The 27,059-nt window shown below is 48.3% G+C and overlaps 1 protein-coding gene and 1 pseudogene across 2 annotated transcripts in view; one reads left to right on the top strand and one right to left on the bottom strand.

Moving 5' to 3' along the window:
* Positions 1-27,059, bottom strand: part of Trappc9 (trafficking protein particle complex subunit 9) — a 432,805-nt gene that overhangs the window by 77,350 nt on the left and 328,396 nt on the right. For both annotated transcript variants that reach the window (XM_057792283.1, XM_057792282.1), the window contains 2 exons: positions 24,331-24,484; positions 11,776-11,866 (listed from right to left, as the gene is read on the bottom strand). In XM_057792283.1, coding sequence (XP_057648266.1) covers positions 11,776-11,866; positions 24,331-24,484 — 245 coding nt within the window. The remainder of the gene's footprint in view (positions 1-11,775; positions 11,867-24,330; positions 24,485-27,059) is intronic.
* On the top strand, positions 21,175-21,324 carry LOC130889233 (U2 spliceosomal RNA; annotated as a pseudogene).

The raw sequence follows: 27,059 nt of genomic DNA on the forward strand, positions 1-27,059 counted from the left end.
GTTCACAGAATGACTTCACTGTTTACTGAGCTGGCACCCAAAAGAGACTGAGAGTCATTAGGCTGTGAGCAGCACAGTTGCCTAGAGGAAGCTGGTTGGACTGTATCCAGGAATGGGTGGTGGCTTTTAGTTAAGCAGGCTATGCTTCCCTCAGATGCTCTTGGAGGTCTACAACAAGGAGGTCCCTTGCAAGGTGCCGGAGAAACAAAGGCTGTCCCTGAGACTGGGCCCCTGATCTCCACCATGCCAAGGAACTGGTGCATCCCACCTTTCACTGTATGGCAAGCTCCTTACGGAATGCCAAACAAACAATGAATTCTCCATCAGCCCTGCTGTCTTCTTTGGTGCCGGTTCTGCACTTAGGGACTGTCATGACAAGTTCCCACATGAGTAAGATGAAGAGCAGAGTCCAGTTGATGGCTCTCACCTAGAGCTGAAGGAGGCACTGATGGTGTTCAGGAGAATGACCTCAAAGCTTGCAAACAGACAACTGGAACTCACACATTTACCCTCCACCAAGGAGCATGACCCATAGACAAAGGTGACTGCCCCTCTGGGATGGAACAGTCAATCTCAGTTTCATGAAGTTCACCAGTTATCTGGGGTTGGCTAGGACGCCTAGTGAAAGGTATAAGTTTGTGATAAACGTTATGCAAACATAAGTTTGTCATGCAAACATAAGCTCATCACCCTTTGGTTTGCAGAGTGATGTGTGGCTAGGATCCAGGGAGAGAAAGCTACAAGGTGGCTTTCTTCTGGGTGAACAGAGCAAATTATTTCTACTTCAGAACTGTTAAATGAGCTGCCAACCAGGCCAACCAGGTTCAAACCTGGTCTCTACAAATGATTCTGAGTCTGAGCTTCCTTAGGTAGGAGTGGGCACCTCTGAGGTTTCAATAAAGCTAGGTGATCATTCCCATCTTGTTGGCACAGGTAAGTGTCACGTGAGTTCTAAGAAGGCTCTTGTCCCCAGAGCACCCCTGCCCCAGATTTTCCTTACTTGACATTCACTGTGGCAGGGGTAGAGAACTATAAATCTCTTGGGCACCAGGATAACCAGCAGTGTTTCACCTATAGCACGATGGCAAGTAGGGGATAGGTCACAGCTTTTTGTCACTCAGAAGCACTTTCTAAATCCCTCTTCTTAGAAGCAGCAAAAAAAAAAAAAAATGCACCTATGTGTTTGTGCCCTCCCCCACTTGCTCATGAAAGTAGCTGCTACATCCTCCTGCTTTGGAGGAGAAATCAAGATAAAGGGGGCAGACTGGTTCCTCCTGGGTCAGCAGCACAGGGCACAGGGCACAGAGCAAGCATTCAGGAAAGGCTTGCTGGACCAGTGAGCAAGTGAAGGATAAATAAACAGAGAAGCAACCCCTCGACTCCCTACAAAAGCAAAGATCTAAATCCCAGAAATTCTGTGAACATTTTCTTCTGAACTAGCAAGGGTCAAGCACTGGTGAGAATGGGGTCTGCATTCTGGGGGGGGTCTGCATTCTGGGGGTCTTCATTCTGGGGGAACTGCATTCTGGGGAGGGCTGCATTCTGGGGGGTCTGCATTCTGGGGAGGGCTGCATTCTGGGGAGGGCTGCATTCTGGGGGTTCTGCATTCTGGGGAGGGGCTGCATTCTGGGGAGGGCTGCATTCTGGGGGGTCTGCATTCTGGGGGATCTGCATTCTGGGGGAACTGCATTCTGGGGAGGGTTGCATTATGGGGGATCTGCATTATGGGGAGGGGCTGCATGGCACCGCATGCCATTCTGAGGACTGAAGGAGGAATGGAAAGAGTCTCCCTATAGGTGGGAGCCTAAGGACACAGTGGGTCACAGGACAAAGGACACAAATGATGGTTATTTTGGCTTGGGGGGATTTTTAATTTCATGTGTGAATAAACAAATGTCATATTTGATGCTGTCTACATGACATGCATGCAACGATCGCATGTTCGTGTGTACAAACTCGTAGCTGCATGCACCTGTAACGTATACAGGGTGTGTCAGTGTAGATTAAGTTCTCAAAGAGAGCAGGCTCACTGCAGGATCTGGCCAAATGCAACAAGGAGGCCAGGACACTGGGTACATCTGGCCATGCTTTGCATGTAAGCACAGTTTAAGAAGAAACATCATTTTTCAATCGGCTGCCAGGCCCTAGGAAGGTTTTTACTAGAGTTCCTGGGCACCGAAACCTCTGCAAGCTGAGTACTGCCAACACCTGAGAGCTTTCTCCTCTTCCCACGTGACTTTGGAACACCAAGCACTGCAATCCTCTCACTGATGCAGAACCTGCAGGGTTGGCTTCTCCAGGCTTCAGCTCACAGACACCACCCTAGCAATATCTTTGTCGGGGAGGGGATAGATTAGGAGCCAGGCCTGACAGGGACATACTGCCCTGGCCCATAGTGGAACTTGGGGTCTGCCCATGTTCTTATACATTCCCTGGGACAACTCAGGTAATACTGGAGTCCTCAGCATGGGGCCTATGCAAAGCATTCCTCAGCAAAAGGGGGTATCTAAGCACCCACAAGGGACCTGAATCCCCTTCCTCCTTGCTGTGTGCTTCTGGGTGCAGTGGAGAGACCACAACAACTCTGAGCCTCAGTAGGAGGCCAAAGCAGTCATCTTAGCTGTTCACTGTCCCAGAGACCCTCAATGACAGTGTATTTACATGGTGTTTACTGTCTGGGCAAAGCTGGCTATGGGAAAGAGAGAGAAGCTACCACTAGGTCCCCAGGAGCCTTTGACCCAAGCTTGATAATACAGCTCTCTCCGAGTATAACATGCCCCAGGTAGTACTACCAAATGCTGTACATGGGGCTATGTCATTTCTTCTCAGTGGCATAAAATAGGATCATGTCCATTTTACGGATTCACAAACTGAGGCTTTTCAAGGTAAAAGATATAGAACAAAGACCGGAGATGCAAGAGCCATGGGTCTTCCTCAGCGTCTATTGTGGCAGAAATGAGAATGCTTTGCATGTTTGCCACCCCATGAGGATCTCTACACTGGTCTGCTCGGGAAGGCCTGGAAACACTTTTCAAGTTAAGGGGCATGTCCTCTGCCAAGGCGGCACCAGGAAACACCTGATTAGCTGGGGATTTGTTCCCCAGCTGCTGCCCACACACTGCTATTGAGTGATGAAGGGCCAACCTTGGGCCCTGGGAGACAGATGTTGTCATCAGGAGCTGTCTGGGAAAGGTCAGGGGCTCAGCCTTTGAAGTGCCCTGTCAGACTCAAGGTCTGGCTTCAGAGTCGCCCGGATGCTGGCACTCCTTCAAGGACCAGATTCTCTAAGGGTTCCCCAGATGGGAAGGGGCTCTTCCCCAGGAGTTCCAGGAAGCTCAGCCCATCCTGACACGCAGCCACGTCTCCATCCCTTCTTTCTTATCTAGTCAAATATCAGAACTTTAAATGCCCTCATCGAGCCTTGCTCCCTGCCCTGTGACACCTGAGAAGCACCAGAAGTAGACAAGGGGCATAAGGCACCATAAAGTCAAGAACTTACCCTGCCTGATGGTCCCAGCCTCCTAGCACACGGGACAGGGACTCACCCTTCCTGGTTTCTGCCCCAATTTCTAAGGTGTAAGGACAAAGCAACATGCAGGCTGTTCCTCCGGAAAGTACTACCTAGTCACCACACACTGGGCACACAGCGGCCTCCTGCCATCCTCCGGTACATGCTTGGGGTTGCAGATGTCTCCAAATATCCTAGCAAAGGTGCACTTGACTCTTTTCCTCCAGGACAAAGAGTACAGACTCTGCTGCATTTAATAGAAGTGGGGACTCCATTAATGTTAGGCTTCTCACCCAAAACAGCATCTGGCCTGCCCAGTCCCCATCTCCCCCCGTGATGAGCAGAACCAGCCTTGAGCACTGACAGGACCAGAGCCTAGATATCCCCATCCCACAGCAGGGAAGGGGGTGCTGGAATGTGGGGAACAAGGGGAGTGCTGCCCCTGTACTGTCTGTACTGAGTGGGAATCCCCCCCTAAACCTGACAGAGGTTGCTTCCTCTGCTAGGGATTTCTCTGTACCTGCAGGAAAGTCAGGACATAGACATTGTGCCATGAGGCTCAGGACTATACCTGTTGCCTCATGCCAGGACCAAGCAGAAATAAGTCCCCAAGTGAGGCAGAGGTGGTGGTAAGTGAGGTTCTGCCACTGCAGGACCCATGAGGGCTTCGCCCTCCATCCATGCATCCCATCAGCAGGCACACCCTGAGCATGTCACCTTCCCAAGTGCAGGGCCTGTGTACTACGGGGTGCCCACCAATGCAGCAGAAACTGTGAAGTCTAGTCATAGCTCCATCAGGCCACTGCAGAACCCTAGTCTCTCTACAAAGGGCACCAAGGCTTAAGAACAAGCCCAGTTCCCTAAAAGATGCCTGTGAGGTCAAAGGCATCACTTTCTATCCAAGGTAAAAAGGAGTCTGAATCCTCAAATCACCCCTCTGGGTCTCAGGTCAAGACATTGTGGGATCAGAGCCCAGGTCAGCTGCCTCACGAGTCCACTGCAGGATGAGAGCAGGGGCACCAGCAGGCGCAAAGAAGTGGACACTTCTGGCCATGTCCCTGGACCATGCTCATGTGCTCTGCTTACTTCTCTGCTTCAACAAAAGCATGGCCTGACCGCTCACCTGATGTCCCCAGTGAGGGCATGCCCACCTAGACTGCAGCTCTGGACAGATTTCTTTCCTCCCTCTCTGTGGAATCCACATCCCGGTTCTTTATTGCAGAGTCACAAGGGAATAACTTCAGGTTGTCAAGGAGCCTGGCGAAGGTAGTTGGAAGGTGTGGATTTGATCTCCTCGTAGAAGAATGTGGGTCAAGCCCCACAGCTGACTGGACATGTCAGAATGCCCATGGGTAACAGTGGTGGAAAATGTCATCCCAGCCAAGTTACCTGAAGGCTCTGGACAGTCTTCAGGACAGGGACCACCTGGCATAGTCACCACTGAAGATAACATGGGTATCTTCCTCTAGTAAGTCAAGAGGGGAGACAGGAATTGAACCTGGTCCTGTGCTCAGAGCACTTTCTCTGTAGATGCCCAACAGGACATTCAGAAGAATTTATAGTGAGGAGAGCCCATGGAAGTAGAGCTGGCACAGCAGTGAGTATACAGCCACGTGCAAGGCCTGGCCGCCATGCTCGCTCTGATGCCAATCAGTGTGCGGGCAGCAAGGAAGAGCTTCACAAGACAGTTAATGATTCACAGTTTAGGAAAAAGGGAATCGAGGAGGCAGAGATGGTTTTCTGCCTCCTCGGGATCCCACAGCACCTCTCTAAACCAGGGGTTATTTCATGGGCCATCTCATCCACTCGCATGGGTGACTGAGAACCTCCCTGGGCCTGACTATGGGGCAGCAAGAGTGGCAACTGTCCTCAAGGCCTAGGGCCTGGCACAATGGTGAGCACAGCCTGATCTGTCACAGGGTTGATGAGGATAGATATCTCTGACTGACGACTCGGAGTCCACTATGTGCAGAGGGGATAGTGTGGGGTCCATGCAGAGAGCAGGTAGGAAGAAGCATGGGGTCATGAGGCACAGATTGCAGCTTTCAGAATCATCCTCGGTGATGAACTGACAGTGGCTCTGAGGCCAGGAAGGGCCATCAGTCTCAGAGAGATGGTTATAGGAAAAGCTGGAGGCAGGCCAACAAGAAGATCCCCCGACAGCAGATAGTTGAGAAAGCAGGGCTATCTTGGCTATCATGAGATGGGGGCAACTGTCACCTGCTAGCCAGCCAACTGCTGCCCTCCCTCTGGTCGGCATCACCATGTGACTGATTCTCCCACTCAGAGCTTCCAACTCCCCAGGGGCTCTGTGAGGTCCTCCACTGAGTCTAGCCACACAGACTTTCCCAGCAAGGCCCTCTGTAATGCCCTCATTGTCAATGGCCAGGGATTCATGGCTCTTCTTGACGAGCCTCCTGACTGAACCTTCAGCACACCAAGCTGCTGCTGGCTCTGCTGTCCTTGCATGATGCGTCCAAAAACAAGAGATTCCATTCTCTGGTACAGTGAGTCCAGCTGACCCGTGTCCAGACATCCCATCCAATTATTCTTATCTTTATCCATAGCCTAGATTTTCCCCCCTCTGAGTCCTCTACTACAAGGGTTTTAAAAGGTTGTGAAATCCACAGAGATAAATTTTCCTGCAAGACGGAAATGCGAGGGGTTCTTTCTTTTTTATCTTGTAAAGAAGTAATGGGAAAACCGAAGAAAGACGGAAATCTCGATCACTTTTTTAGTGTCATATATCTTGAGACTTGCTTTCTTATTTAAGGAGCAGAACACACTGAGGACAACATGACACAGACTTCAGTCTTGACTCTGGTACAGAGGCTAAGCCCGTGGCTTCCTGGCTGGGAAACAGAAGAGACCCAGGCTCCATTTCTGAATGAGAACATCTAACCTGCCCCAGAGACCTGTACGCAGGGGTATGCCAAGTCACCAGTGTGGCCTGTGGAATGTAAGAGAAATTACCTTCTTGGTCATGTTTCTTTCTTTGTCCTGCAGAGTAAATATTGGCCAATAGGAAGGGTCTTGCACCTGGATAAGCAAAGCATTTACTTGTACAGGGTCTGCCTGCTGTGGGCAAGGGTGCTTTACACCAACAGAGATTTACCTTCACTTGAGCTCTTTGCTTTGTGCAGATGCAAGGCAATGGGAGGCATAAGAATTCCAGTGTCCCTGGTTGCGAAGAGGGACACCAACAGCTCAGGGCTGAGGACAGGAGCTCTGCCTGGCTCTAAGTCCTGTGAGACTCGGGAGCTAAGAACCCCACAGGGACCTGGATGTGATTTCTATCTGTGCTAATTGGCACTGATGCAGACGAGCAGTCTCAGTCCCCTTGAGCTCACTGTGACGAGGTGGCAGCACGAGGAGCTCAATGAGGGGCAGCCAGAAAAGCTCTCATCACAATTAAATCTGTCCCCACGGGAGCTGACAGACAGCTTGTGCTCTGCTCAGACCAGCAGGGACAACGCTGTATGTTCTGGTCTGCGAGAACACACACTTTCACCCTAGGAAGGGACTATAGCCTCATTTGTTCATTCAATCAGTCATTTAGTCAGTCAGTCAGGCATGCATGTATTCATAAATGAATACGTTCTGAAGGCTGTTCCCACTCAGTCAATAGCACATATTGCTGTTCCCACCCTCTGCTGTGTTCACAGACTGTAAAAGAGACACAAACAACAGTAAGAGTCCGTAGGTAGGAGCAGAATGGACAGAAGTAAGGGAGAGAGGAGGTGTGGGACCAGGTCAGAACGACTGTGGTTCCCTCCCTCCCTACCGCTCTGTGTGAAAATGTGCCCATGCGAGATTCCTGAGCTAACAGTGAGCAGGAAGGTAGGGTGGCAAAAGACCCAGCATTCATGAAGCAGGGTTGGGAAACTGGGAATTACACCAGAGATCACAAAAGCTAAGGAAGTACCCAGAACTCCTGGGTCCCAGAATCTACATGATGCTAGCTAAATGCAGAACACCTTTTTGGGGGTGTTGCAGGGTGGGGGAATCATTCAGGTGCAGAAGACTTCATAGTTGCCTTCAGGGGCTCTGCTCCCAGGGAGGCCTATGGGCTCTGTTGGTGTTCATGGGGTTCATGTGTCATCTCTGGTAAGCTCTTGCCTCCTTTTTAGCCTGAGGACCGGGGATCCAGCTCCAACTCTACCTCTTTTTGCTGTTTCCAGAACCCTTGGTGCCAACTCCCAGGCTAGCACTCACCAGGATGTGGTCAAACAATTAGGGGACCAACCTGGGTCCCCAGCACCTACTACTGCAGAGCAATGGCCAATAGGTTTTGATTGAAGGACTAGATGAGCCCATCGACACAAGAATCAACACCCTCCATGTGCCCTAAGGCAGACCTGCCCCTGCTCTATTTCTGTTTGTCTAAAGGAACAGTAATGCTACAGGTCTTAAGAAATGCATGTGAAGAAGAACTGGGACCCTGAAGTGGGCTCTGCAGATGTGAGGGAACCACATGTTCTCTGAGGCAGGGCAGGGTAGTGTCACTTGCTGAAGCCCTGGGGTCTATTGCTACCTAGATCGGCACTGACTATCCTGCTCCTAGTTGTTGCCCTCAAGGCCGAACTCAGAACTCAGCTCACAGGTGGGTCTCCATGGAGACTGTCTGAAGACAGAAGGCTGGAAATGCTCACTCGGCAATGCAGTGCAGCCCTGATCTGTATTCACTGCAGGCCCGGAAAGGCTGCATAGAACAATCACAGCCATATCCCAGAAGACAGAGAGCCCTGCAAGGAGAAGGATCAGTGGAAGGAGGAGGTAATGGGTGGTACAGTGGTGGAACATTCCAATCAGTGTGGCAAACAGCTTAGCCCATTAGTCATCACCACTGCGTACCTGTGGAAATGCCTAGACAATGGTCTTCAGAATAGTCAGCCAGATAGTGAACTCATTTCTATAAGATATTCCTCCTCTTCCCCTCACAGAGGACCATCTCTCTCTCTCTCTCTCTCTCTCTCTCTCTCTCTCTCTCTCTCTCTCTCTCTCTCTCTCTCTCTCTCTCTCTCTCACACACACACACACACACACACACACACAGATCCAAGGCATGGACTGAGACAGAAAGCATTTGGGAAACACCAACCTCATCCCTGTATTCAGTGCCCTTTGTGAGTCTGCCCAGCCTTGCTTTCCCTGAGTCTTGTCTGGCTGCAGGTCCTCTGCAGATGGAGCACTGCAGTCCAGGCCCACAGCTAGCACAGATCTGGCTGGAGGGGAGTCTACCTAGTTTTTTCTGCCTCATCCTCACTCAAATTCAAGCCAGGCTTTTCTGTCAGGCTTTTGTCTGTCCTATAGACCTCGAGGTACAAGCCCTGAGATAATTTTGGCCCAACAGAGGAGTTGGTGCCTTTGGCATTACAGATGGGGAAACTGAGGCACAGAGAACCTGGCCAACAGCCCAAGCTATAAGTAACTCACTGCTGGGCAATAGCAGAGCCAGGATGAAAACCCATGTCTCCTGGCTCTGTGGTGACACCATGCCCGCCTGAGCTTGCCTCTGCTGTCACCAGCATAGACATGAGTTCCCTAGCTTGGCTTTGCTTTCTGGTTTCTAAAGCACCAGCAACTTCTGGAAATCCACATTGAATCTGTAATCCTCCAACACAGAAAAGACTCTAGGTAAAAACTGGGGCATATAACTTTTATCGTGATCTCCATGTCTACCAGAAGAACAAGTATTAAATTATCTTCTCTCCATTTGATGAATAGCTCAGCCTTCAACAATATGTGTAAGGCTTGTTTATAGCGTGGGAACTGTTTATATTTTTGTCAAGCTTGAAAAAGAATATGAAAGTACAATGATGGCATAGTCAATTATATAAACAAAATCAAAACCAAGGAATCACAAAATGACTTGGAAATGTACAAAACTGAAATGGAGGTTGTTTAGGGATAGGAGAGGGCTCATTTTCCCTTACCTAAACTTCCTTGATTATTCTTTTGCTTTCTACTCTGAGAATAGGCAACTTTCACAAAGTGATACCATCAAAAGGTCCAGATTTGGAGAAGAGGAACCTGTGTTAATTGGCTCCCTCCCAGCAGTTCAGAGCTGGGTGAGACAGGACAGGAGCTGGCTGAGCCCCATGCAGTTCCTGCCTACAAAGAGAGATACAGGTGTCTGAGGCCACTGGAGCTCGCTACACAAAGTCCTCACTCCTTGCCAAGCACCTGGGATACACACTTGGAAACCAGTTACTACAAAACAACATCCTATTCCCTCTAAAGTGGCCATGGGGACCTTCGCTAAGAACTCTCATTGCTCAGGCCTGGAACAGCATGAGAGGTCTTACCCAACCGCCAGTAAGCCACTGGGCTCTTGAGGGAGCTTGGACCTCAGTTCATCCTCTAAGGGGATGCTTACTGTCTAAGGTATGAGAGCTGAGATCACCCCCAGGATCCTGGTTATAGGTCTGAGCTAGTTGACTCCACACAAGATTCTCTGTACAGGTGACAGATACAGTCGAAGATTAAGGAGTTAAAATTGGGATAAAGACCATGTCCCAGCATGTGTTATTGGCATCCTGAGAGGCAAACACAGGGTACAACAAGACCAGCTGTGAGGGAGGCAGACAACAGTGGCTTTCTCTCTTCCTTCCCACAGACTGACTCCTGATGATCTAAGCCCATTTTGGGCTTTCTAAGATTAAAGACAAGTCAACCCTGCCAATGGCTTACCCCTCTAAGACCAGGAGCATCACCCATCCGTGACATCTGACACCTCCCCTCACAAATGACCCCTCCAGGTTTTATCTGAGACATATTTGGGTCTAAGCATTACTTCTGAAAGCCATATACTGCTCTGGCTAAATGTCAGTACTTGTGTATCTGTCCACATGCTGGTGTGCAAAGTGACATGTGCTCACAGTGGTCAAGCCAGACCTTCTCAACTTCTGCGCAGAACAAGACCAGCCTGTGACAGATTGAAGCACACAGTAGAAGGGACTTGATCATCTCCCAAGAACCTTCCTGAGGTCCTGCCATGGATGCTTACAGCTCATAGGAAGCATGGAAGCAGGGTCTTACTTCAATTTCATTGGTTGACTTGTGGAATCTAGCTTCAGCCTTAGTAAGATAACAGAAACAGATCACCACATAGACTGCGTGGTTATGGACCCTACCCTTCGACCTCTATTTCCAGCAGCCCTTGCACAAGCAGCGTGGTAATGCTACACCATTCAAGGCACCTGAGCTGCTCAGCAACTCAATGATCCTATATACTAGTGAATAGGCTTTGGGGGCACTGTGCCATTTCCCAGCCTCACAATGAGATGAAAGCCACCTAATGAAACTGCCCTTGGGTTTGTAGTGTACTGCTTCTTGGACAATGGTTTTAACAGTGGCGCTTTGCCCTTCCTAACAATTATGAAGAAAGCATCACATCCAATCTGCTAACCTTTTCCCTCAACCACGCAAAAGGTTATCCAAAACACCTGTAGCCTCTCCAGGGGATGAGCACGGAAACATGGTGGCTCTTAGGCCAACCCTGAATCACTGGTCATGGGGAAACATGGCCCTTTAACTATGTGACCCCAATTATTAGGCCCTTCTCTATCCCCTTGCTCACTCTTCCACTGACTTCTCGAGTCTCCTGTTTCATCCCTGGAAAGTGGGTGGTCCTACATAAATGCCAGGAAGGTTCTAAACGGGGGGTGGGGGGACACAATTTATTGAGTGGAGAGGAAGAAGAGATAACAAATGACCATCCATAGTTGATCCCAATAGATGATCTAATCAAATCCCTTCCAGATAGCAAGAAGAACCTCACCACACCCAAAACACGAGTATCTGTCACAAGCTACCTTTGAGTACTACTAGAACGGCATAAGCTTAGGTCAGAATTCAAGGTTATAAAAGAAACACAAAGCCCTACCAATAGGGTTGTGTTGAGTGATGGTGGCCTCCTGTGGGATAAGCAGCAGACAGAGACAAGGAGTTCACCAAATATACTGTCCACACCCAGCATGGACAGCTGTAAAGCTCAGTCCAGGAACATGGTGGGAGAACAAGCAGGATGATCCTCTCATTTCCTTCTACCTCCCTCCCCTCCCATATAACTAAGGGCTACAGACATTTCCAAATTCAATCGCCACTCGAGAAGAGGGTATGGTCAGACCTACCTGGTGCTGAGCTGCCCATCTGCAAAGGCAGCACACAGAGGGGTGAACTCCTTTCTCTGTGGTTTCCTGAGGCAGTCATTAGGGTGCCCTCCTGCCTACCCACCCAGAAGCCAGAGATGGCATGGTACTCACCCCACTGCAGAGGAGCCAGCTGCAGTTGTTCCAGGACAAGCTGGTTCAGGAGGCCCTCCACGCTCGCCTCACCGCTGCGCTTCAGAGACGGGTAAGCTTCAGTCAAGGAAAACCCAGCTCATGCTGCACCCCAGGACTCGAGGAGTTAGAGAAAATTCTAGACAGATACACTCCCAGATGAGAACAGTCTTAAGTAGATCGGTCACCCCTCTGCTAAAGTGGTATAGTCTACCCAGTGGTGAAGGCATCAACCTGAGAGTAGGAAACCACACACAGAAACGCAGCAGGTACCCCTTCCTTCATCTGGAAATCCATTCAAGTAAATGATTCTTCTAGAAGAAAGAAAGAGCTACCGGATAATCTTATCCCATCAATGGTTCTTGTTGGGGGAAATTTGAGGTTATTTTTCCTTAATAAAACATGCAGACTGCACTTGACTGTTCAGGACGAGTGTGCATTTCTCAACACGTCCTGGGTTCATGCTGGTTTCATGTTTGCTGTGTTATACATCTCGGTGTAATTACATATATTATTGTGAACACGCTCTCTCAAGAGAGTTCATAATCGAGGAAGTCATAAAGTCTCTCAGCAAGCAGCAGTGGATGAAGAAATCATGGCCTGGAAATGCAGACAGCAGGCAAATAGCAAGAGCTGCTGGGAGGCCCAGCACAGCTCTCAGCAGGTCTGTAAGCCTCTTGCTTCTTCCACGAAATCAAAGTCACCATACACAAGCAAACAGCAAAGGAGGAAATTGAGTTCTGGACATTGACTAACATTTGGAAACAGAAAGAGAGAACACTTCCTATTTCCTCCTGGCAAGCCCACTGTTTAACAAACACACCCTTTGTCCCAAGTGAGACAGGCAGGCTACAGTGGCAGGGAGGCAGTGGGGACTGAGGTGTCAGGAAAGGGCTTGATGTTGAGCCCACCTCATGAAGATGGACATTCCATAAGCTAAGTCCGGAAACAGTAGTGTGGGGACATCTTGAAGGTGAGGAACAAAGGGGCAGAGGCAGGGGCCTGAGTGAGAGGGGCAGAGTAAGCAAAGGGGCTCAGGACCCTAGGTCTCAAGACGGTACAGTACATCTCTGAAGCCAGTAGCTCCACCAGGCACTTAGGGAAAACTACACAGACGAGGGATACCCAGAAAGGGTAGCTGGACCAGCACTGGCTGAGATGATGTCAGACTGGCCCCCATGTTGCTTAGCGAGCCTTGCCTACCCCTAAGCCTAACCAGGACCACATGCACCAACTCTTCCAAGGATGCAGCGTCTGTCATCCCCCTTGTGTCTCCTTTCTCCTCTGGTCCTTCCTTCGTCTGCTCTTTGATCCCACTTCCTCTAGGAAATGTTTCCAAGCCATCTCTGTTTGAAAGGTTCTCCTGTGTCCTCTTCCAAGACACACTATATCTGGTGGCGTCACCAGCAGCTTGTGAGCCCCCAGGAGCCCACGACAGTGCCAGGCTCCCACAGCTGTCCCATTATCAGTGCCTGACAGTGAATGAAAACCAGCGAGCAGGCACCCCAGGTAGGTACCGTTGCGCCATGTTTCACCCTGGGGAAAGCCCAGAGTCCTCTCCTGAGATTAACCCAGCTTTGAGTCTTGGACTTCTGCCACTGCCTCACATGAACTTTGAGCAAAAAGCAAAACCCAAACCAAAAAAGGAAAAACAAAACAAACAATGCCCTGGGCTGGCTTCATCATCTGTAGCATGAGAACACGTGCAGCTTCACAGCTTCCTGAGGAGGACACGGATGCACCAGTAGATAACGTTCCTGTTGTCAGGAGGGTCCTGCTTGCCTTACCTCTGGGGAGTCCCTTCCCTGCCTTACTTCAGTTAGTGAGTCACTGCCTCTTTGTCTCTATCCCCTGGGGGATCCCCCCTTTTTCTTTTTCCTTTTTCCTTAGTTTTTTTAAATTTATTTTTATTTATTTATTAAAGATTTCTGCCTCCTCCCTGCCACCACCTCCCATTTCCCTCCCCCTCCCCCGATCAAGTCCCCCTCCCTCGTCAGCCCTAAGAGCAATCAGGGTTCCCTGCCCTGTGGGAAGTCCAAGGACCACCCACCTCCATCCAGGTCTAGTAAGGTGAGCATCCAAACTGCCTAGGCTCCCACAAAGCCAGTACGTGCAGTAGGATCAAAAAACCCATTGCCATTATTCTTGAGTTCTCAGTAGTCCTCATTGTCCGCTATGTTCAACGAGTCCGGTTTTATCCCATGCTTTTTCAGACCCAGGCCACCTGGCCTTGGTGAGTTCCTGATAGAACATCCCCATTGTCTCAGTGTGTGGGTGTACCCCTCGCGGTCCTGAGTCCCTTGCTCGTGCTCTCTCTTCTTCTGCTCCTGATTTGGACCTTGAGATTTCAGTCCGGTGCTCCAATGTGGGATCCCCTCTTTTTCAAGACCATCTAGCAAAAGTTTTTTGCTTTCCCCATCTCCCCTTCCCCCCAACCTCTCCACCCCCATGCTCCCAACTTTTGCCAGGCGATCTTGTCTACTTCCAATATCCAGGAGGATAAATATATGTTTTTCTTTGTGTTCACCTTATTATTTAGCTTCTCTAGGATCACGAACTATAGGCTCATTGTCCTTTGTTTATGGCTAGAATCAACTAAGGGAGTCATTTTAGGGTTGCCAAGAGACTTGGCTCTAGAGTGGTTCCCAGGTGTCCAAGAGGATATTCCCCAGCTAGGTCCTTGGACAGCAGAGGAGAGGGTGCCTGCACTGGCCTTCTCCCATAGCCACACTGATGAATATCTTGCATATCACCTTAGAACCTTCATCTGGTGACGGATGGAGATGGAGACAGAGACCCACATTGGAGCACTGGACTGAGCTCCCAAGGCCCAGATGAAGAGCAGAAGGAGGGAGAACATGAGCAAGGAAGTCAGGACAGCGAGGGGTGCGTCCACCCATGGAGACAGTGTGACTGATCTAATGAGAGCTCACCAAGGCCAACTGGACTGGGTCTGAACGAGCATGTGATCAAACTGGACTCTCTGAATGTGACTGACAATGAGGGCGGAGTGAGAAGTCAATGATAATGATACCGGGTTTTGATTCTATTGCATGTACTGGCTTTTTGGGAGCCTAGTCTGCTTGGATACACACCTTCCTAGACCTGGATGGAGTGGGGAGGGCCTTGGACTTCCCACAGGGCAGGGCACCCTGACTTCTCTTAGGACTGGAGAGGAAGGGGGAGGGGTAGTGGGGAGGGGGAGGGAAATGGGGATAGGAGGAGGCAGAAATTTTTAATAAATGAAAAATTTTAAAAAGTGGGTTTTTTTCCCCCCATACATAATTCTCTTTTAAAGAGAGCCCTCCACATGCTGTCTCTCTATCTCATTACCACCCAGGGCAGGTTTGCTGAAGTGTTGTTATTATTGGCGAGCACTCTGCAATGCACTTTTAATCCTTGTGCTTGGTCCTGCAACAGTCCTGGGAGTGAGGATTCGCCTGTTAGTTCAACAAGGAGGGATAGTCAGGGCAGCCCACTAGGGATCCTGAACTAAGCCTGCAACCCAAGTCTCAGAGGTCACAGGCATACAGGAGAGGGATGGTCTTGCAAACAGAAAACAATGACCTCCAGTAACACCTGTCTTGGTCATGCATTCACTGAATGAGCCAAAGCCAGGATGTAAACGAAAAGATGTACACTATGTTCCCAGCAGGCCTGCTCATGGTGCCAAAAGGTGGAAACGTCCCAAGTGTCCACTCTCAGATGATTAAATAAAAAGAATGCAGTTCATTCGCATAATCAAATGCCATTCGGTCTTCAAAGAAAGGAAACCTAACACAATAGTGTGTGTCTCTTAAAGACAATCCAAGAGAAGCTAGGCACAAAGGGACAAACAAGGTACCTCATGGTCATATCCATAGACAGAACCTCAAGTGCAGCCAGGGATTTGAGGTTCTGGGTCTAGTTCCAATTTGAGAATGTCAGAAGCTCCCAAGATACATGTGGGAGAAGCTGCAGTACTGAGTTGTAGGCTTCATCGTGTTAAGATGGTAAATTAAAGATAAATAAAAACACGCTGACAGAAGGAAGGAATTCTGCAATTAAGGAAAGGAGCTGGGGAGGACGAGGGGCTGAAGCCAGGTGCAGAAACTGGGAACTTGCCCAGTGGAAGGGACCAAGGCAGATGCAGAGGGGGATGGGCCCAGAAGAAGAGGCAGGAGCCCAAAAGCAGTAGCAAAAAACAACTCCCCACCAGACCATGGAAACTGAAGCTTCCCTTTTTGGGGAATGTTCAGAGACCATTTAGAAAGCTGTGCTGCTGGTCATTGCTGGCTTCAAGGATACTAAAGTCACTGTACACACAACTTGGTGGCTCTGAGGTGGCATCATTCTTCCTAAGAATGGTCCACTGCTGAGTCGATTTTCCCTAGCCACTCCAAGCTATCCTAACCAACAGTCTGGCTCAGGGTGCCATCACTGTAGTGAACCCCTTGTGCAGTCTCCAGCAGTTACCCCATGTGGGATTTCCCAGCCATATAATGTGAATGTAGAAGCCAGGAGCATCCCTAGGACCACTCACACACTGTTACAATTCTGTGATAAACTTGCTTACAAAGATGACCGAACATAACTTCTAAATCAGGCATAGTGGTAGACCCCTGTCTGTAACCTCAGCACTTGGGAGTCTGAAGTAAGAGATTCAAGAATTCTTCCAGGCCTGCCTGGCTACACAGTGAGACCCTATCTCAAGAAACCAGAACCAACTAACCAAACAAACAAAACAAATAAGTAAACAAAGAGCAAAGCAAAAAAAGAGATCTCCTCTTTCTCAGTTCCTGACCAAATCCCTGCTGGGTATGCTGTGACTCACTCTGAACAGATATGCAAGTTCATGTTGCAGGCCTGGGGCTTGCAGAAAGAACACAGTTTGGCTTTTGGTTTGGGTTCGTGTCTCCCACAGAACTTATTCTCTGGATAGGGATCAAGCCCTGGGGAAGAAAGTACTCAGAGCCACAACACTGGGGCCTGGTGAGCATCAATGGGGAAGAGACACTGGGAGCTATAAGAGTGTTACCTATTCTTTTGAGTCAGATGAATGACGTGCTTAGAATTGAAGAACCAGAAGCCATGGAGTTGAGCAACTCAGTGCTAAGCTGCGTAAGTGATGGCACAGTACCCACAGTGAGTTCCATTCTGATCCACTGGCTGAGCTGGTATCACACCACAACATCTGCAGAAAGGGGAAAGACTTGTTTGGGAGCATAGGTGTGTGTACTGGCCAAAGTCCAAGATGAAAAGTGTGCTTTCTGCCCAGGCAAAACACAGGTACGGGTCGTATGTTCCTGCCATAGCTCTCAGCTGGAAATGGGGCAATAGAAAGATACTGTTGGAGTGAAGTTTTTCACCTATATTATATATAATATACAATATAATTTACATGTGCACATGTGTATAATATATAAATACATGTACTATGTATTATATAACATACACATATATGTCATATACACATATAGTAATATACACATATAATAGACATGTGTGTATTACTAACACACATGTAAAAAACAAACTGCTGTATCAGCATAGACTAGATAAAAACATTGAAAAACAAACTGGCTAGCACTCATTCCACAGAGCAATTCTGAGTTTACATAAGGGAGCAGATTAAAGAGGTCCTTGTGAATACAGAGACCAACATTGGAGCACTGGACTGAAGTCTCACGATCCAAAGGAGGAGCAGAAGGAGAGAGAGCACGAGCAAGGAACTCAGGACCGCGAGGGGTGCACCCACACACTGAGGCAATGGGGATGTTCTATCGGGAACTCACCAAGGCCAGCTGGCCGGGGTCTGAAAAAGCATGGGACAAAACCGGTCTCGCTGAACATAACGGACAATGAGGACTACTGAGAACTGAAGAACAATGGCAATGGGTTTTTGATCCTATTGCACGTAATGGCTTTGTGGGAGCCTAGGTAGTTTGGATGCTCACCTTAATAGACCTGGATGGAGGTGGGTGGTCCTTGGACCTCCCACAGGGCAGGGAAACCTGATTGCTCTTTGGGCTGAGGAGGGAGGAAGACTTGATGGGGGGGGGGAATGGGAGGTGGTGGCGGGGAAGAGGCAGAAATCTTTAATAATTATATAAATAAATTAAAAAAAAAGAGGTCCCTGTGAGAAGAGGGGCAGGGACAAGGCAAGTGATAAACCAATTACTTTGCAGAAGTCTCTAACCATGTGCACCTACTTAAAATCAGGTAATAGTTACTTGAGTGGACAGCATTAAGACTGAAAGCTGGTGTGTGGACATAGCTCAGTCCCATAATTCTCCATTCCAGTCTGAAAGAAGGAAACCTCAAGTATAAATCTCCCACACATCTGGGTTTTAAAATGCTCATTTTTGTGTTTGCTTCTTCCTGCTTTCCTTCATAATTCACCCCAAAGTTTACATTCTCTTACATGAGATTAAAACTTCAGAAGGTGGGACATTAGTTATTTATTAAAAACTTGTACATGGGTCTCAAGGTGGGCAGCAGCAGTGTCCAGAGCACAGAGCAGAGCCCAGTCCCCTGATGAACCAGGACGAGAGGAGAGAGGTAAGGAAGTCTGTGGGAACCTGCAAGGCTGCCCAGCGGCACTAGCCTTTGGCAGTCACTCTACTTGTTTCTGAAATCATTTGCTTTCAGATATGAGCCACAAAGGGTGCATTTGAGCTAATAAAGATGATCCCTGTGCACACAGCCTATCTCTTAAAGCCCTAGAAGCCACCAAAGGTGTCTGGTACCTGAGCCTGAACCCACAAGTGGCCAAGTTGGTCAGCCAAGGTCCCTGCCTGTGATGCAACACTGTAGTTGGTGTAGTGAGGATGGTGGGAGCTAATTCTTAATATGCACATCTTGGCATTTGGGGCAAGAAATAAATTATGATGGTGACAGAATCACTACTGCTCCTGTAGAGAAATTTCCAAGGTGCCTCCTATAAGAGGGGCCCTATAGTAATATGCTTGTTTTGTGCTATTCCCCATTTTTTCCTTTTTTTTTTTTTTTGTAAAGATATAGCCTTATTCGGTACGCAGTCTCACTCTGTAATCTAAGCTGCCCTTAAAGTCACGGCAATCCTCCTGCTCCCACCTCAGCCTTCCAAGTGCTAGGATTACAGTGGGAACCACTATGCATTTCCAGCTCACAGATTTAAAACAATACACCTCCACCCCCAATTCTCAGGCCTGTGGAGGAAGCAGGAAGGTTTGGGTGTTAGAAAGTGAAAAGCTGAAGTTTGAACCCAAGCCGGGTGACCTTGGAGCCTTCAGTCTGCACAATGACTTCACACCCTTCTAAACATATAATGCGAATTCTTCCCTACACACTGGAACCTAGGAATCAAAACCTCTGCTCGACTGTGGGGACAATGCTGCCTTCACAGGGTCCTATGCTTACAAACAGCTGAGATAGACAGCATTCTGACCTGTCCCTCCATCAGTCCCGGGAAAGCTGGACAGAGAGCTCTCCGTGGTGCTGAAGCATGGTACCTAGCTGTCATAGACAATCCCAGTGCCAAGAGAGGTTTTTTCCACAATCTGTGAGATGTTAGACTTTCCCTGCAAACCTCCTAGAACAGGAGCGAGTCTCATGAGTCGGGCTGTCCTCCCCAGTAATGCACAACTACTCAGATTCAATACCTTCCAAAGGTCCCCCAAGAGCTGGGGTGTCTCACCATTCACACAAGCCTACTCGCAATAAGGCTCATAATCCATTTCTCAGAGACCCTCTGTGGCTACCCATCCTTCTTGGAACAAAAAATTGGACTCCCTGTAACCAAGCACAATGAACAAGTCTCTTGTGACTTGCTTTTCCCTCCCTCCGTTCATCATTCATGCCTTCACATGTATGTGCACACATGTAAGCTCATGTGTGTTATCCCAACAATTTTCTGTTCACTCTCCCATTTCATCTTCCTGGTTGGCATCCACCCATCTTCCAGAGATATAAAGAAATGAAGAGTCTGTACAAACATCAACCAACTAATTAAGTAATAAATAATAATAAATTACTAACGGTAGTGGCTGACAAGAGCCTCTTTTGGTCTTTTCATAACCAGCCCAGGTGACAGGTGTGAATCAGTCATATAAGTGAGCACACTCCAATTCAAATGCAACACTGTGTAGCAGCTGCAAGATGGATTGGCTATTGGACAAGGTGGCTTGATGGAGGAGTTACTTTCATTTAATAAAGAAACTGCCTTGGCCCATTTATAGGCCAGCCCTTAGGTGGGTGGAGTAAACAGACAGAATGCTGGGAGAAAGAAGCCGAGTGAGGAGTCGCCATGATTCTCCCACTCCAGACAGACGCAGGTTAAGATCTTTCCTGGTAAGCCAGCTCGTGGTACTACACAGAATATTAGAAATGGGTTAGATCAATATGTAAGAGCTAGCCAATAAGAGGCTGGAGCTAATGGGCCAGGCAGTGATTAAAAGAATACAGTTTCCGTGTAATTATTTCGGGGCATAAGCTAGCCAGAGGGCGGCCGGGTGCCAGAGACGCAGCCCCACTCCTCTTATTACAACAGTGGCTATAGTCACTATGTGGGGACAGCTAGGGGGGTTTTCTGGGGTGTGTCTCAGACCCCATACCTCTAGAAGATGGGTGGGTACTCATGAGGAGGATAAGGTGGAAAGTGCTGAAGGCAGAGAGGGGTAAGAGCTAAGGCAGGAAACGGGACAGCACATGTAAGTGGGTACTGTCCTTCCCTTACCCCTAACCACCATGACTCAGAAGATGTGTTCCATCTCATGTATCAGCGCTGGGGTGAAGGGTTACAAGTACGAGGATGCAGCCCAGCCCTAATAGAGCTCAAGTAAACTATCAAACTGCCATAGATTTTATACTAATGGAAATTATACTACTGGAGAGACCCCTGTAAATGACAAGCAAGCCTCTTACTTGGCTTTCTAATTTGCATCACCAACTTTCTAAACATCAATGCCATTTTTCTCATCTTGGTAAATACCTGGCACCTTGGCACAGCTCCCCATGCCAGTGACCAAACTGCACAGAAAATGCCTACAATGGAACATGCTGTCAGCTAGAGGTCCAGAGAGGTCTGCAATTGGTTCAGTACAGCAAGTCTTGCTGTTAGGAACATTCTAGAGCATCACAGAGAAGAGATGCTGTAATGCATGGAGGGCAGGTAAGTGTTCATTATCAATTTGTCCAAGAGATGTGGCCATCTCAGCAGCTCCTCTGAGTAATATGGTTAGTAGGGAGGCCATGGCAGGAGGGGAAGCCTAGACATGACTCCTATGTGGCGATGAAAGCATAACACTATATGAACCAGGTGACCTTTGGCAGGTGAGATAACCTCATGGGGCTCAATTTTCTCATCAGTAGCCAAAGGAGAAAGCTACATCAGAAAGCTATTCCACTAATCAACCACTCTGTCCAGCCTGTAGGCCTTCTGGCTAAGATCAAATGTAGTGTTTGTTCTTATCACCTCAATATCTGGTATGTCTTCTATCTGAAAACTGGATGGCTTTTTGCAGCTACACATTAACTTGGTATTACAGCACTTTCAGGAATGGCACAGTTTTTTTTTTTGTGTGTGTGTGTGTGTGTAGAGGGAGAGAGAAAGAGACCTAAATAAATTAAGCAGTTTATGTGTAAATGGATCTGATCAATATCTGACATCTAGTGAGTGTTAAGAGTACACAGACTGTGTGCATGTTCAACACATACCCAGTCACACAAACAGAGTGAACACAGAGGCTTGTCAGGATGTTCATGGAATGTCATCTCAGACACTCTCCAGTTGACCAAATATGAAATCTACACTGTCCATGTGTGGACCATGATTCCTTCCTGAGAAATTCTAAGGCACACACAGCTATCATGTTTGGATGGATAGAGGACAGCAACCCAATCTGTGTCCATGCCGCCTCACTCCTCTGCCCATCAAGGGACAAACAGTGGGAGTGATTTGACTGAATATTCAGCCAGGCTCTCTCCAACTGTCAAGCCTCTGTGCTGAGTGTGCTATGTGTAATGTGTGTGCTGTGTGTACTGTGCTGTGTGTGCTGTGTGTACTGTGCTGTGTGTGCTGTGTATGCTGTGCTGTGTGTGCTGTGTATGCTGTGCATGCTGTGCTGTGTGCTGTGCTGTGTGCTGTGCGTGCTGTGCTGTGTGCTGTGCGCTGTGCTGTGCGTGCTGTGCTGTGTGATGTGCCGTTATGCTGTTCTGTGTGTTCTGTGTGTGCTGTGCTGTGTGTGCTGTATGTGCGTGCTGTATGTGCTGTGCTGTGTGCTGTGTGTGCTGTGCCGTGTGTGCTGTGTGTATTGTGCTGTGTGTGCTGTGCTGTGTGTGCTGTGTGTGCTGTGCTGTGCGTGCTGTGCTGTGTGTGCTGTGCTGTGTGTACTGTGTGTGCTGTTATGTGTGTGCTGTGCTGTGTGTGCTATGTGTGATGTGCTGTGTGTGCTGTGTGTGATGTGATGTGTGTGCCGTGTGTGCTGTGTGCCGTGTGTACTGTGCTGTGTGTGCTGTGTGCGCTGTGCTGTGTGTGCTATGTGTGCTGTGCATGCTGTGCTGTGCTGTGTGCACTGTGCTGTGTGTGCTGTGCTGTGTGTGCTGTGTGTACTGTGTGTGCTGTGCTGTGTGTACTGTGTGTGTTGTGCTGTGTGTGCTGTGCTGTGTGTGCTGTGTGTGCTGTGTGTACTATGCTGTGTGCTGTGCTGTGTGCTGTGCTGTGTGTGCTGTGCTGTGTGTGCTGTGTGTGCTGTGCTGTGTGTGCTGTGTATTGTGTGTGCTGTGCTGTGTGTATTGTGTGTGCTGTGCTGTGTGCTGTAAGATGAAAGAGCCCCGAATCAAGTTATTACAAACAGCTTTGAAAGCTGAATTCTCTGGAGGCAGATACCAAATGATATCCTGCATTCCACTTATGATGATCAAGGAATCAATGATACTGATGGCAGGGGCTGTTTGTATTAGAATTCATTTAGATAAAACTATTTTTTCAAGCATGACTAACTATTACAAAAATAGGATACAGGGTCTTAGAAGAGATATATTTAAAGAGGTTTAGTGTTTTCCAGGAGATGAGAAGACAGAGCTCCATTGAGAAGCATCCTGAAGAAGCCAATTAGAAAGACTGAAGAGTCTGAGCTGCTTAGTATCAAGTGGGGGCAGGGTTAGCACCTCTCCCTATGGGAAACATAGTTCCAGAGGATGGGATAAAGTGAAGCACAGCCTGAAGTGGGTTGTCCTGCCTGGGATCAACAAAGCCCACAGCTCTATGTGTAAAACCCTTATTAGGGCTGTGGAACCCCAAAGAAACCTAGTGACCCTGCCGGCTTACACAGGGTGTCTAGTGTCTACCAGACCATTACAGAAACTCTGAGTGGCATGCAGGTGGGGCACCAGCTACTCTCAGCCACTCTGCTCAGAAGGGTATCCTCGAAAATACGAGGCCCTACGCTTGAGAAAGGTTCTATGATGGGAGATTACAACAAACACAAGGCAGAGGGGAATGAGGGACGATGGGCATGTGTGCTCCAGGCTTGTCCCCTAGCCTTACTATTTTAAAATCACTTCATCTGGCCATCCAGGTATCTAGAGTGAGCCAACTAAGCCACAATGGCTTTTCTGTTGGCTACATTGCAGAAGTGAAAGCTTCACCGCACAGTTTCCCAGTTTCCACCCCTGTGTGCTGGAGAACACAGTCTGTACTAGGGTCTGGATCTGATAGCGTCCATCACGCTGTCCCTAGAACTGAGCACAATCTCTGGCCCATACAAAGCCTGATGGTTAAATCTTCTGAAATGTTCTAGTCGAGACACACAGTCTGGCCATACCCAGAGCCACATAGTCCACGCATGGAGGAAGTGATGGGAAGAAACCCATGTTAGAAGTGCCTTTTCCTGGCAGACACTCTGAAGAGGCCACTCTCTCCTGCTGTGCTGTTTGTGGGACATTTCTCACGTCTGGCCCTTTAATAGACTTCCACCCACTGCCAACAGTCCACTCAAATGTCTGCCAGCTGTATGGGTGCTCTGCAGAGCCTGGCACGCAGAGTCACCCAGTGTCCTTCCACCCATCCAGCCGAACTCTGGTCACATGCCTGGGTGGGTGCAGGGACCATACAGTACTCTCCTTTTTCACAATGCAGTCCACAGAGAAGTCTCTCACTCCTCTACAAAGTTCCTCTACATCTTGCTAAGCTGCACAAGTCCATTTGGCTCCCAGACAACTGTATCCACATCCTCCACTGTCAGTCAGAGGATGGCTCAAGCCCTGTACTGATTGACAGCCATTAGAACCTGCCACTACCGTGAATATCAACACTCAAAAGAAACATGAGATCCAAAGACAGGACCACCTCTGGTCCCCATTAAGACCTTTATCCACTCGGAATCAATACTTCATTAAGTAGGGCCTCTGAAGTGTGACGAAGCTGAGAAAATGCCAGCCCTGTGGTCCATGTCCTGCCATGGCATTTAGAGCTGTCTGTATTTGAAACTCAGTACCCATTAAGCACCTCTTGGCTCCCTGTGGGTGGCCAGAATCCCTAGTCAGGGTGGGTGTGCCTCGGGACACTGAAAAGGATAGAATTCTCCAGCGGATGTCCAGCTTGCTGCTGATCTCCAGGCCTCGTGCCTCCTGCCTCTCTTCTTCTAGCTGCTTCAGATTTGCAAAGTGTCCCTTCTCTCCAGGGGATTCTGGGATACTTTCAAAGTTGAACTTGTCCACTTGAATAGCCATTCTGAGAGAAGAAAGAAAACAGTGGAGAATCAATCAGTGGGGCATTTTTTTCCCAGATCTGTTGGAGAGTCAGCACATGCCAGCGTGAGACAGTCTGATGAACCGTTATTGCTAGTAATTCCTAACAGATTCATTCCCAGAAAATGAAATAATGACTCCCAAGGTGGCCCTGACTGCAGAGCTGTCTCAACACACAGTTCCAAAAAAGCTACAGCTGTAGATTTAGACTTCTGAGAAGTCCTGCATCACCCCAAGTGAGGGTTCCATTCCATACCGGGGTATGGCAGACAGACCCAGAATGTTGTTCACACAGTGCTCTGGGTCATGACTTAAGCTCCTTGTGGACATCCACAGAGCAGGGTGTCATGACTAGACCCTGGGGACCTTGCTTTCCACTCTAAACTCTGCCTGACATGACTCCACAGTGCAGCCAAATGGGCTCAGGAGCTGACCCACAAACCCTGCCCACAGCTGTCACAACCCTTATCTTCCCACTGTAGCTTCCCAGCTACAGACTTGGGTGCCCTCTGTTCAGCTCTCAGATCAAAGCCACCTCTCTTCAACAAAACACTCTCACTGCTTTCTGGGCCCTTTGACCTTCTAAGCATTTCTAGAATTCAGGAGGCGCTCTGCCTTAGTCTTTAGCTCCGGAATGTTCTTAGCCATGCATGGCATGGCTGAGCCAGTCTCATCCTGAAGCAGGAGCTGGAAAGCCCCTCCCCAGCTCACCCCAGCCACAGCAGCCTATTCTCTATTCTCTCCTGCAACATTCCATTTATTTCTGGCAGGGCATTTATCATGAGATTAAAGATTTATCTCTGAGTTAGTTAATCGTATCTCAATTCTACTAGGGGCAGAGATGAGCTTGGTCTTGGTGACCAGGCTCCCCGGGTATAGAATAATGTCAGGACATATCAGTGACTCAGTAAATAATCAGCTACATGGATGAAGGATTTAAAGCCTCCCCTGACATTGCAAGTCCAATGGTCTTTCTTCCCCACAGTGTCTGCACTCTGGCTTATATTCTGACCTGCTGTCTGTCCCCACCATGGAACAGGAGTTGGTTACCTGACACCTAAATCTTCACCTCTTGGCCTGATTGGCATGTAACAGGCACTCATAAAGGTATTTCACATGGGCGTTAGTAGGGAGACAGAGAGAAAGGGAGCTTCTAAGGAAGCACTATTCATGAGGACTCCTCTGAGCTGTGGCTCCAACCCAAACAAGACTCAGAGTCAACCAGCTGATGGGTGAAAGTGGATGCTGATGGTATTGTTGGACTCTGAGTGGCCACGTTTGTCAGCGAAACATGGGCTTTTCCAGATGTACATCACACCCAGCAAGGAGGTCTCAAGACCTATGCTGTCTGCAGAAAGGGCTGCTGGGGAGTCAATAAATCTACGACACTAGGCTCAGAGCCTGCCCTGAAAGGCTGATGGCCCAGGGGCCAGAAGCACTACTAGGTAAACACAGTCACACAGATAGCAAGAACACCCCCTAAAGTTAAATATACTTTTGTGGTTTTATTCTAAGCAGTTTATCATAAAATCCTAGAAAATAGAAAAGCACAAAAAAGGGAAAATGAAAGACTAAGAATATAAGATCCTAAAAGACTTCAGTTCCATAACTCTTCCTGAAGTATTGTATTTTAATGTGATTATTTTATTTCTACATGTCCAGGTAATTCTGAGGAGTCTCGTATCCGCAACACACGTACATGGCTGAAAGTCATCCTAGTCGCGAGTGAATTCTATGAACATGCTCACACCATTAAAAATTAGTTCACACAGCAAAGTGTGCCTCAGGTCTGAAATCCCAGCTCCCAGAGGACTGAAACAAGGTGACTGTGACTTCAAGATTAGCCAGACTACAGAACAAGTTCAAGGACAGCCCAGACTATGTAGTGAGAGAGTAAAATATATATATATTTTATATATGTATATGTATATATGTATATACATATATATGTATATGTATATATGTATATGTATATGTATATATGTATATATTTTATATATATATATGGGGGGTCATGATGGTTGACTAGGAAAGAGCACTAAAAACAATTTTTCAAGCATTTGCTACATAAATATGATGACCTGAGTTTAAGTTGTGGGTCCCATGGGGGAAGGAAAAACTGACCTCCTAAGGTGGTCCTCACCTCCACAGGTGTGTGGGGTATGCACCTGGACCAACATACATAACATATAAACACTAAACAAATAAATGTGTGAATTTCGTTGACACAGCATTAGCCTAGCATGTACAAGGTCCTGGTCGTTATAGGGACTCACTTCTGTAGACTCGCTGTTCAGGGCTGGCTCCATTCTATGATCTGGAAGTCGCAGCACAGAGGTCTGTAATACCCCCTTAGGCACTGGTCAGCACTTATCTAAGGTTTGCACACACCTTTTCTGTATTCAAGGGAAAACATACTCCCTGTCTCCCATGGCCAGCATCTGATGCTACTCCCACAAAGCCCCCTGGGAAGTATGAGGACAAGGAGATGAGAGCATCTCTGTTGAGAGAAGCACAAGCCACTACCTCACATTCCCACATGCGAGTACCAAGGAAGC

The sequence above is a fragment of the Chionomys nivalis genome, chromosome 17, assembly GCF_950005125.1.
Source record: "Chionomys nivalis chromosome 17, mChiNiv1.1, whole genome shotgun sequence".
NCBI lineage: Eukaryota > Metazoa > Chordata > Mammalia > Rodentia > Cricetidae > Chionomys > Chionomys nivalis.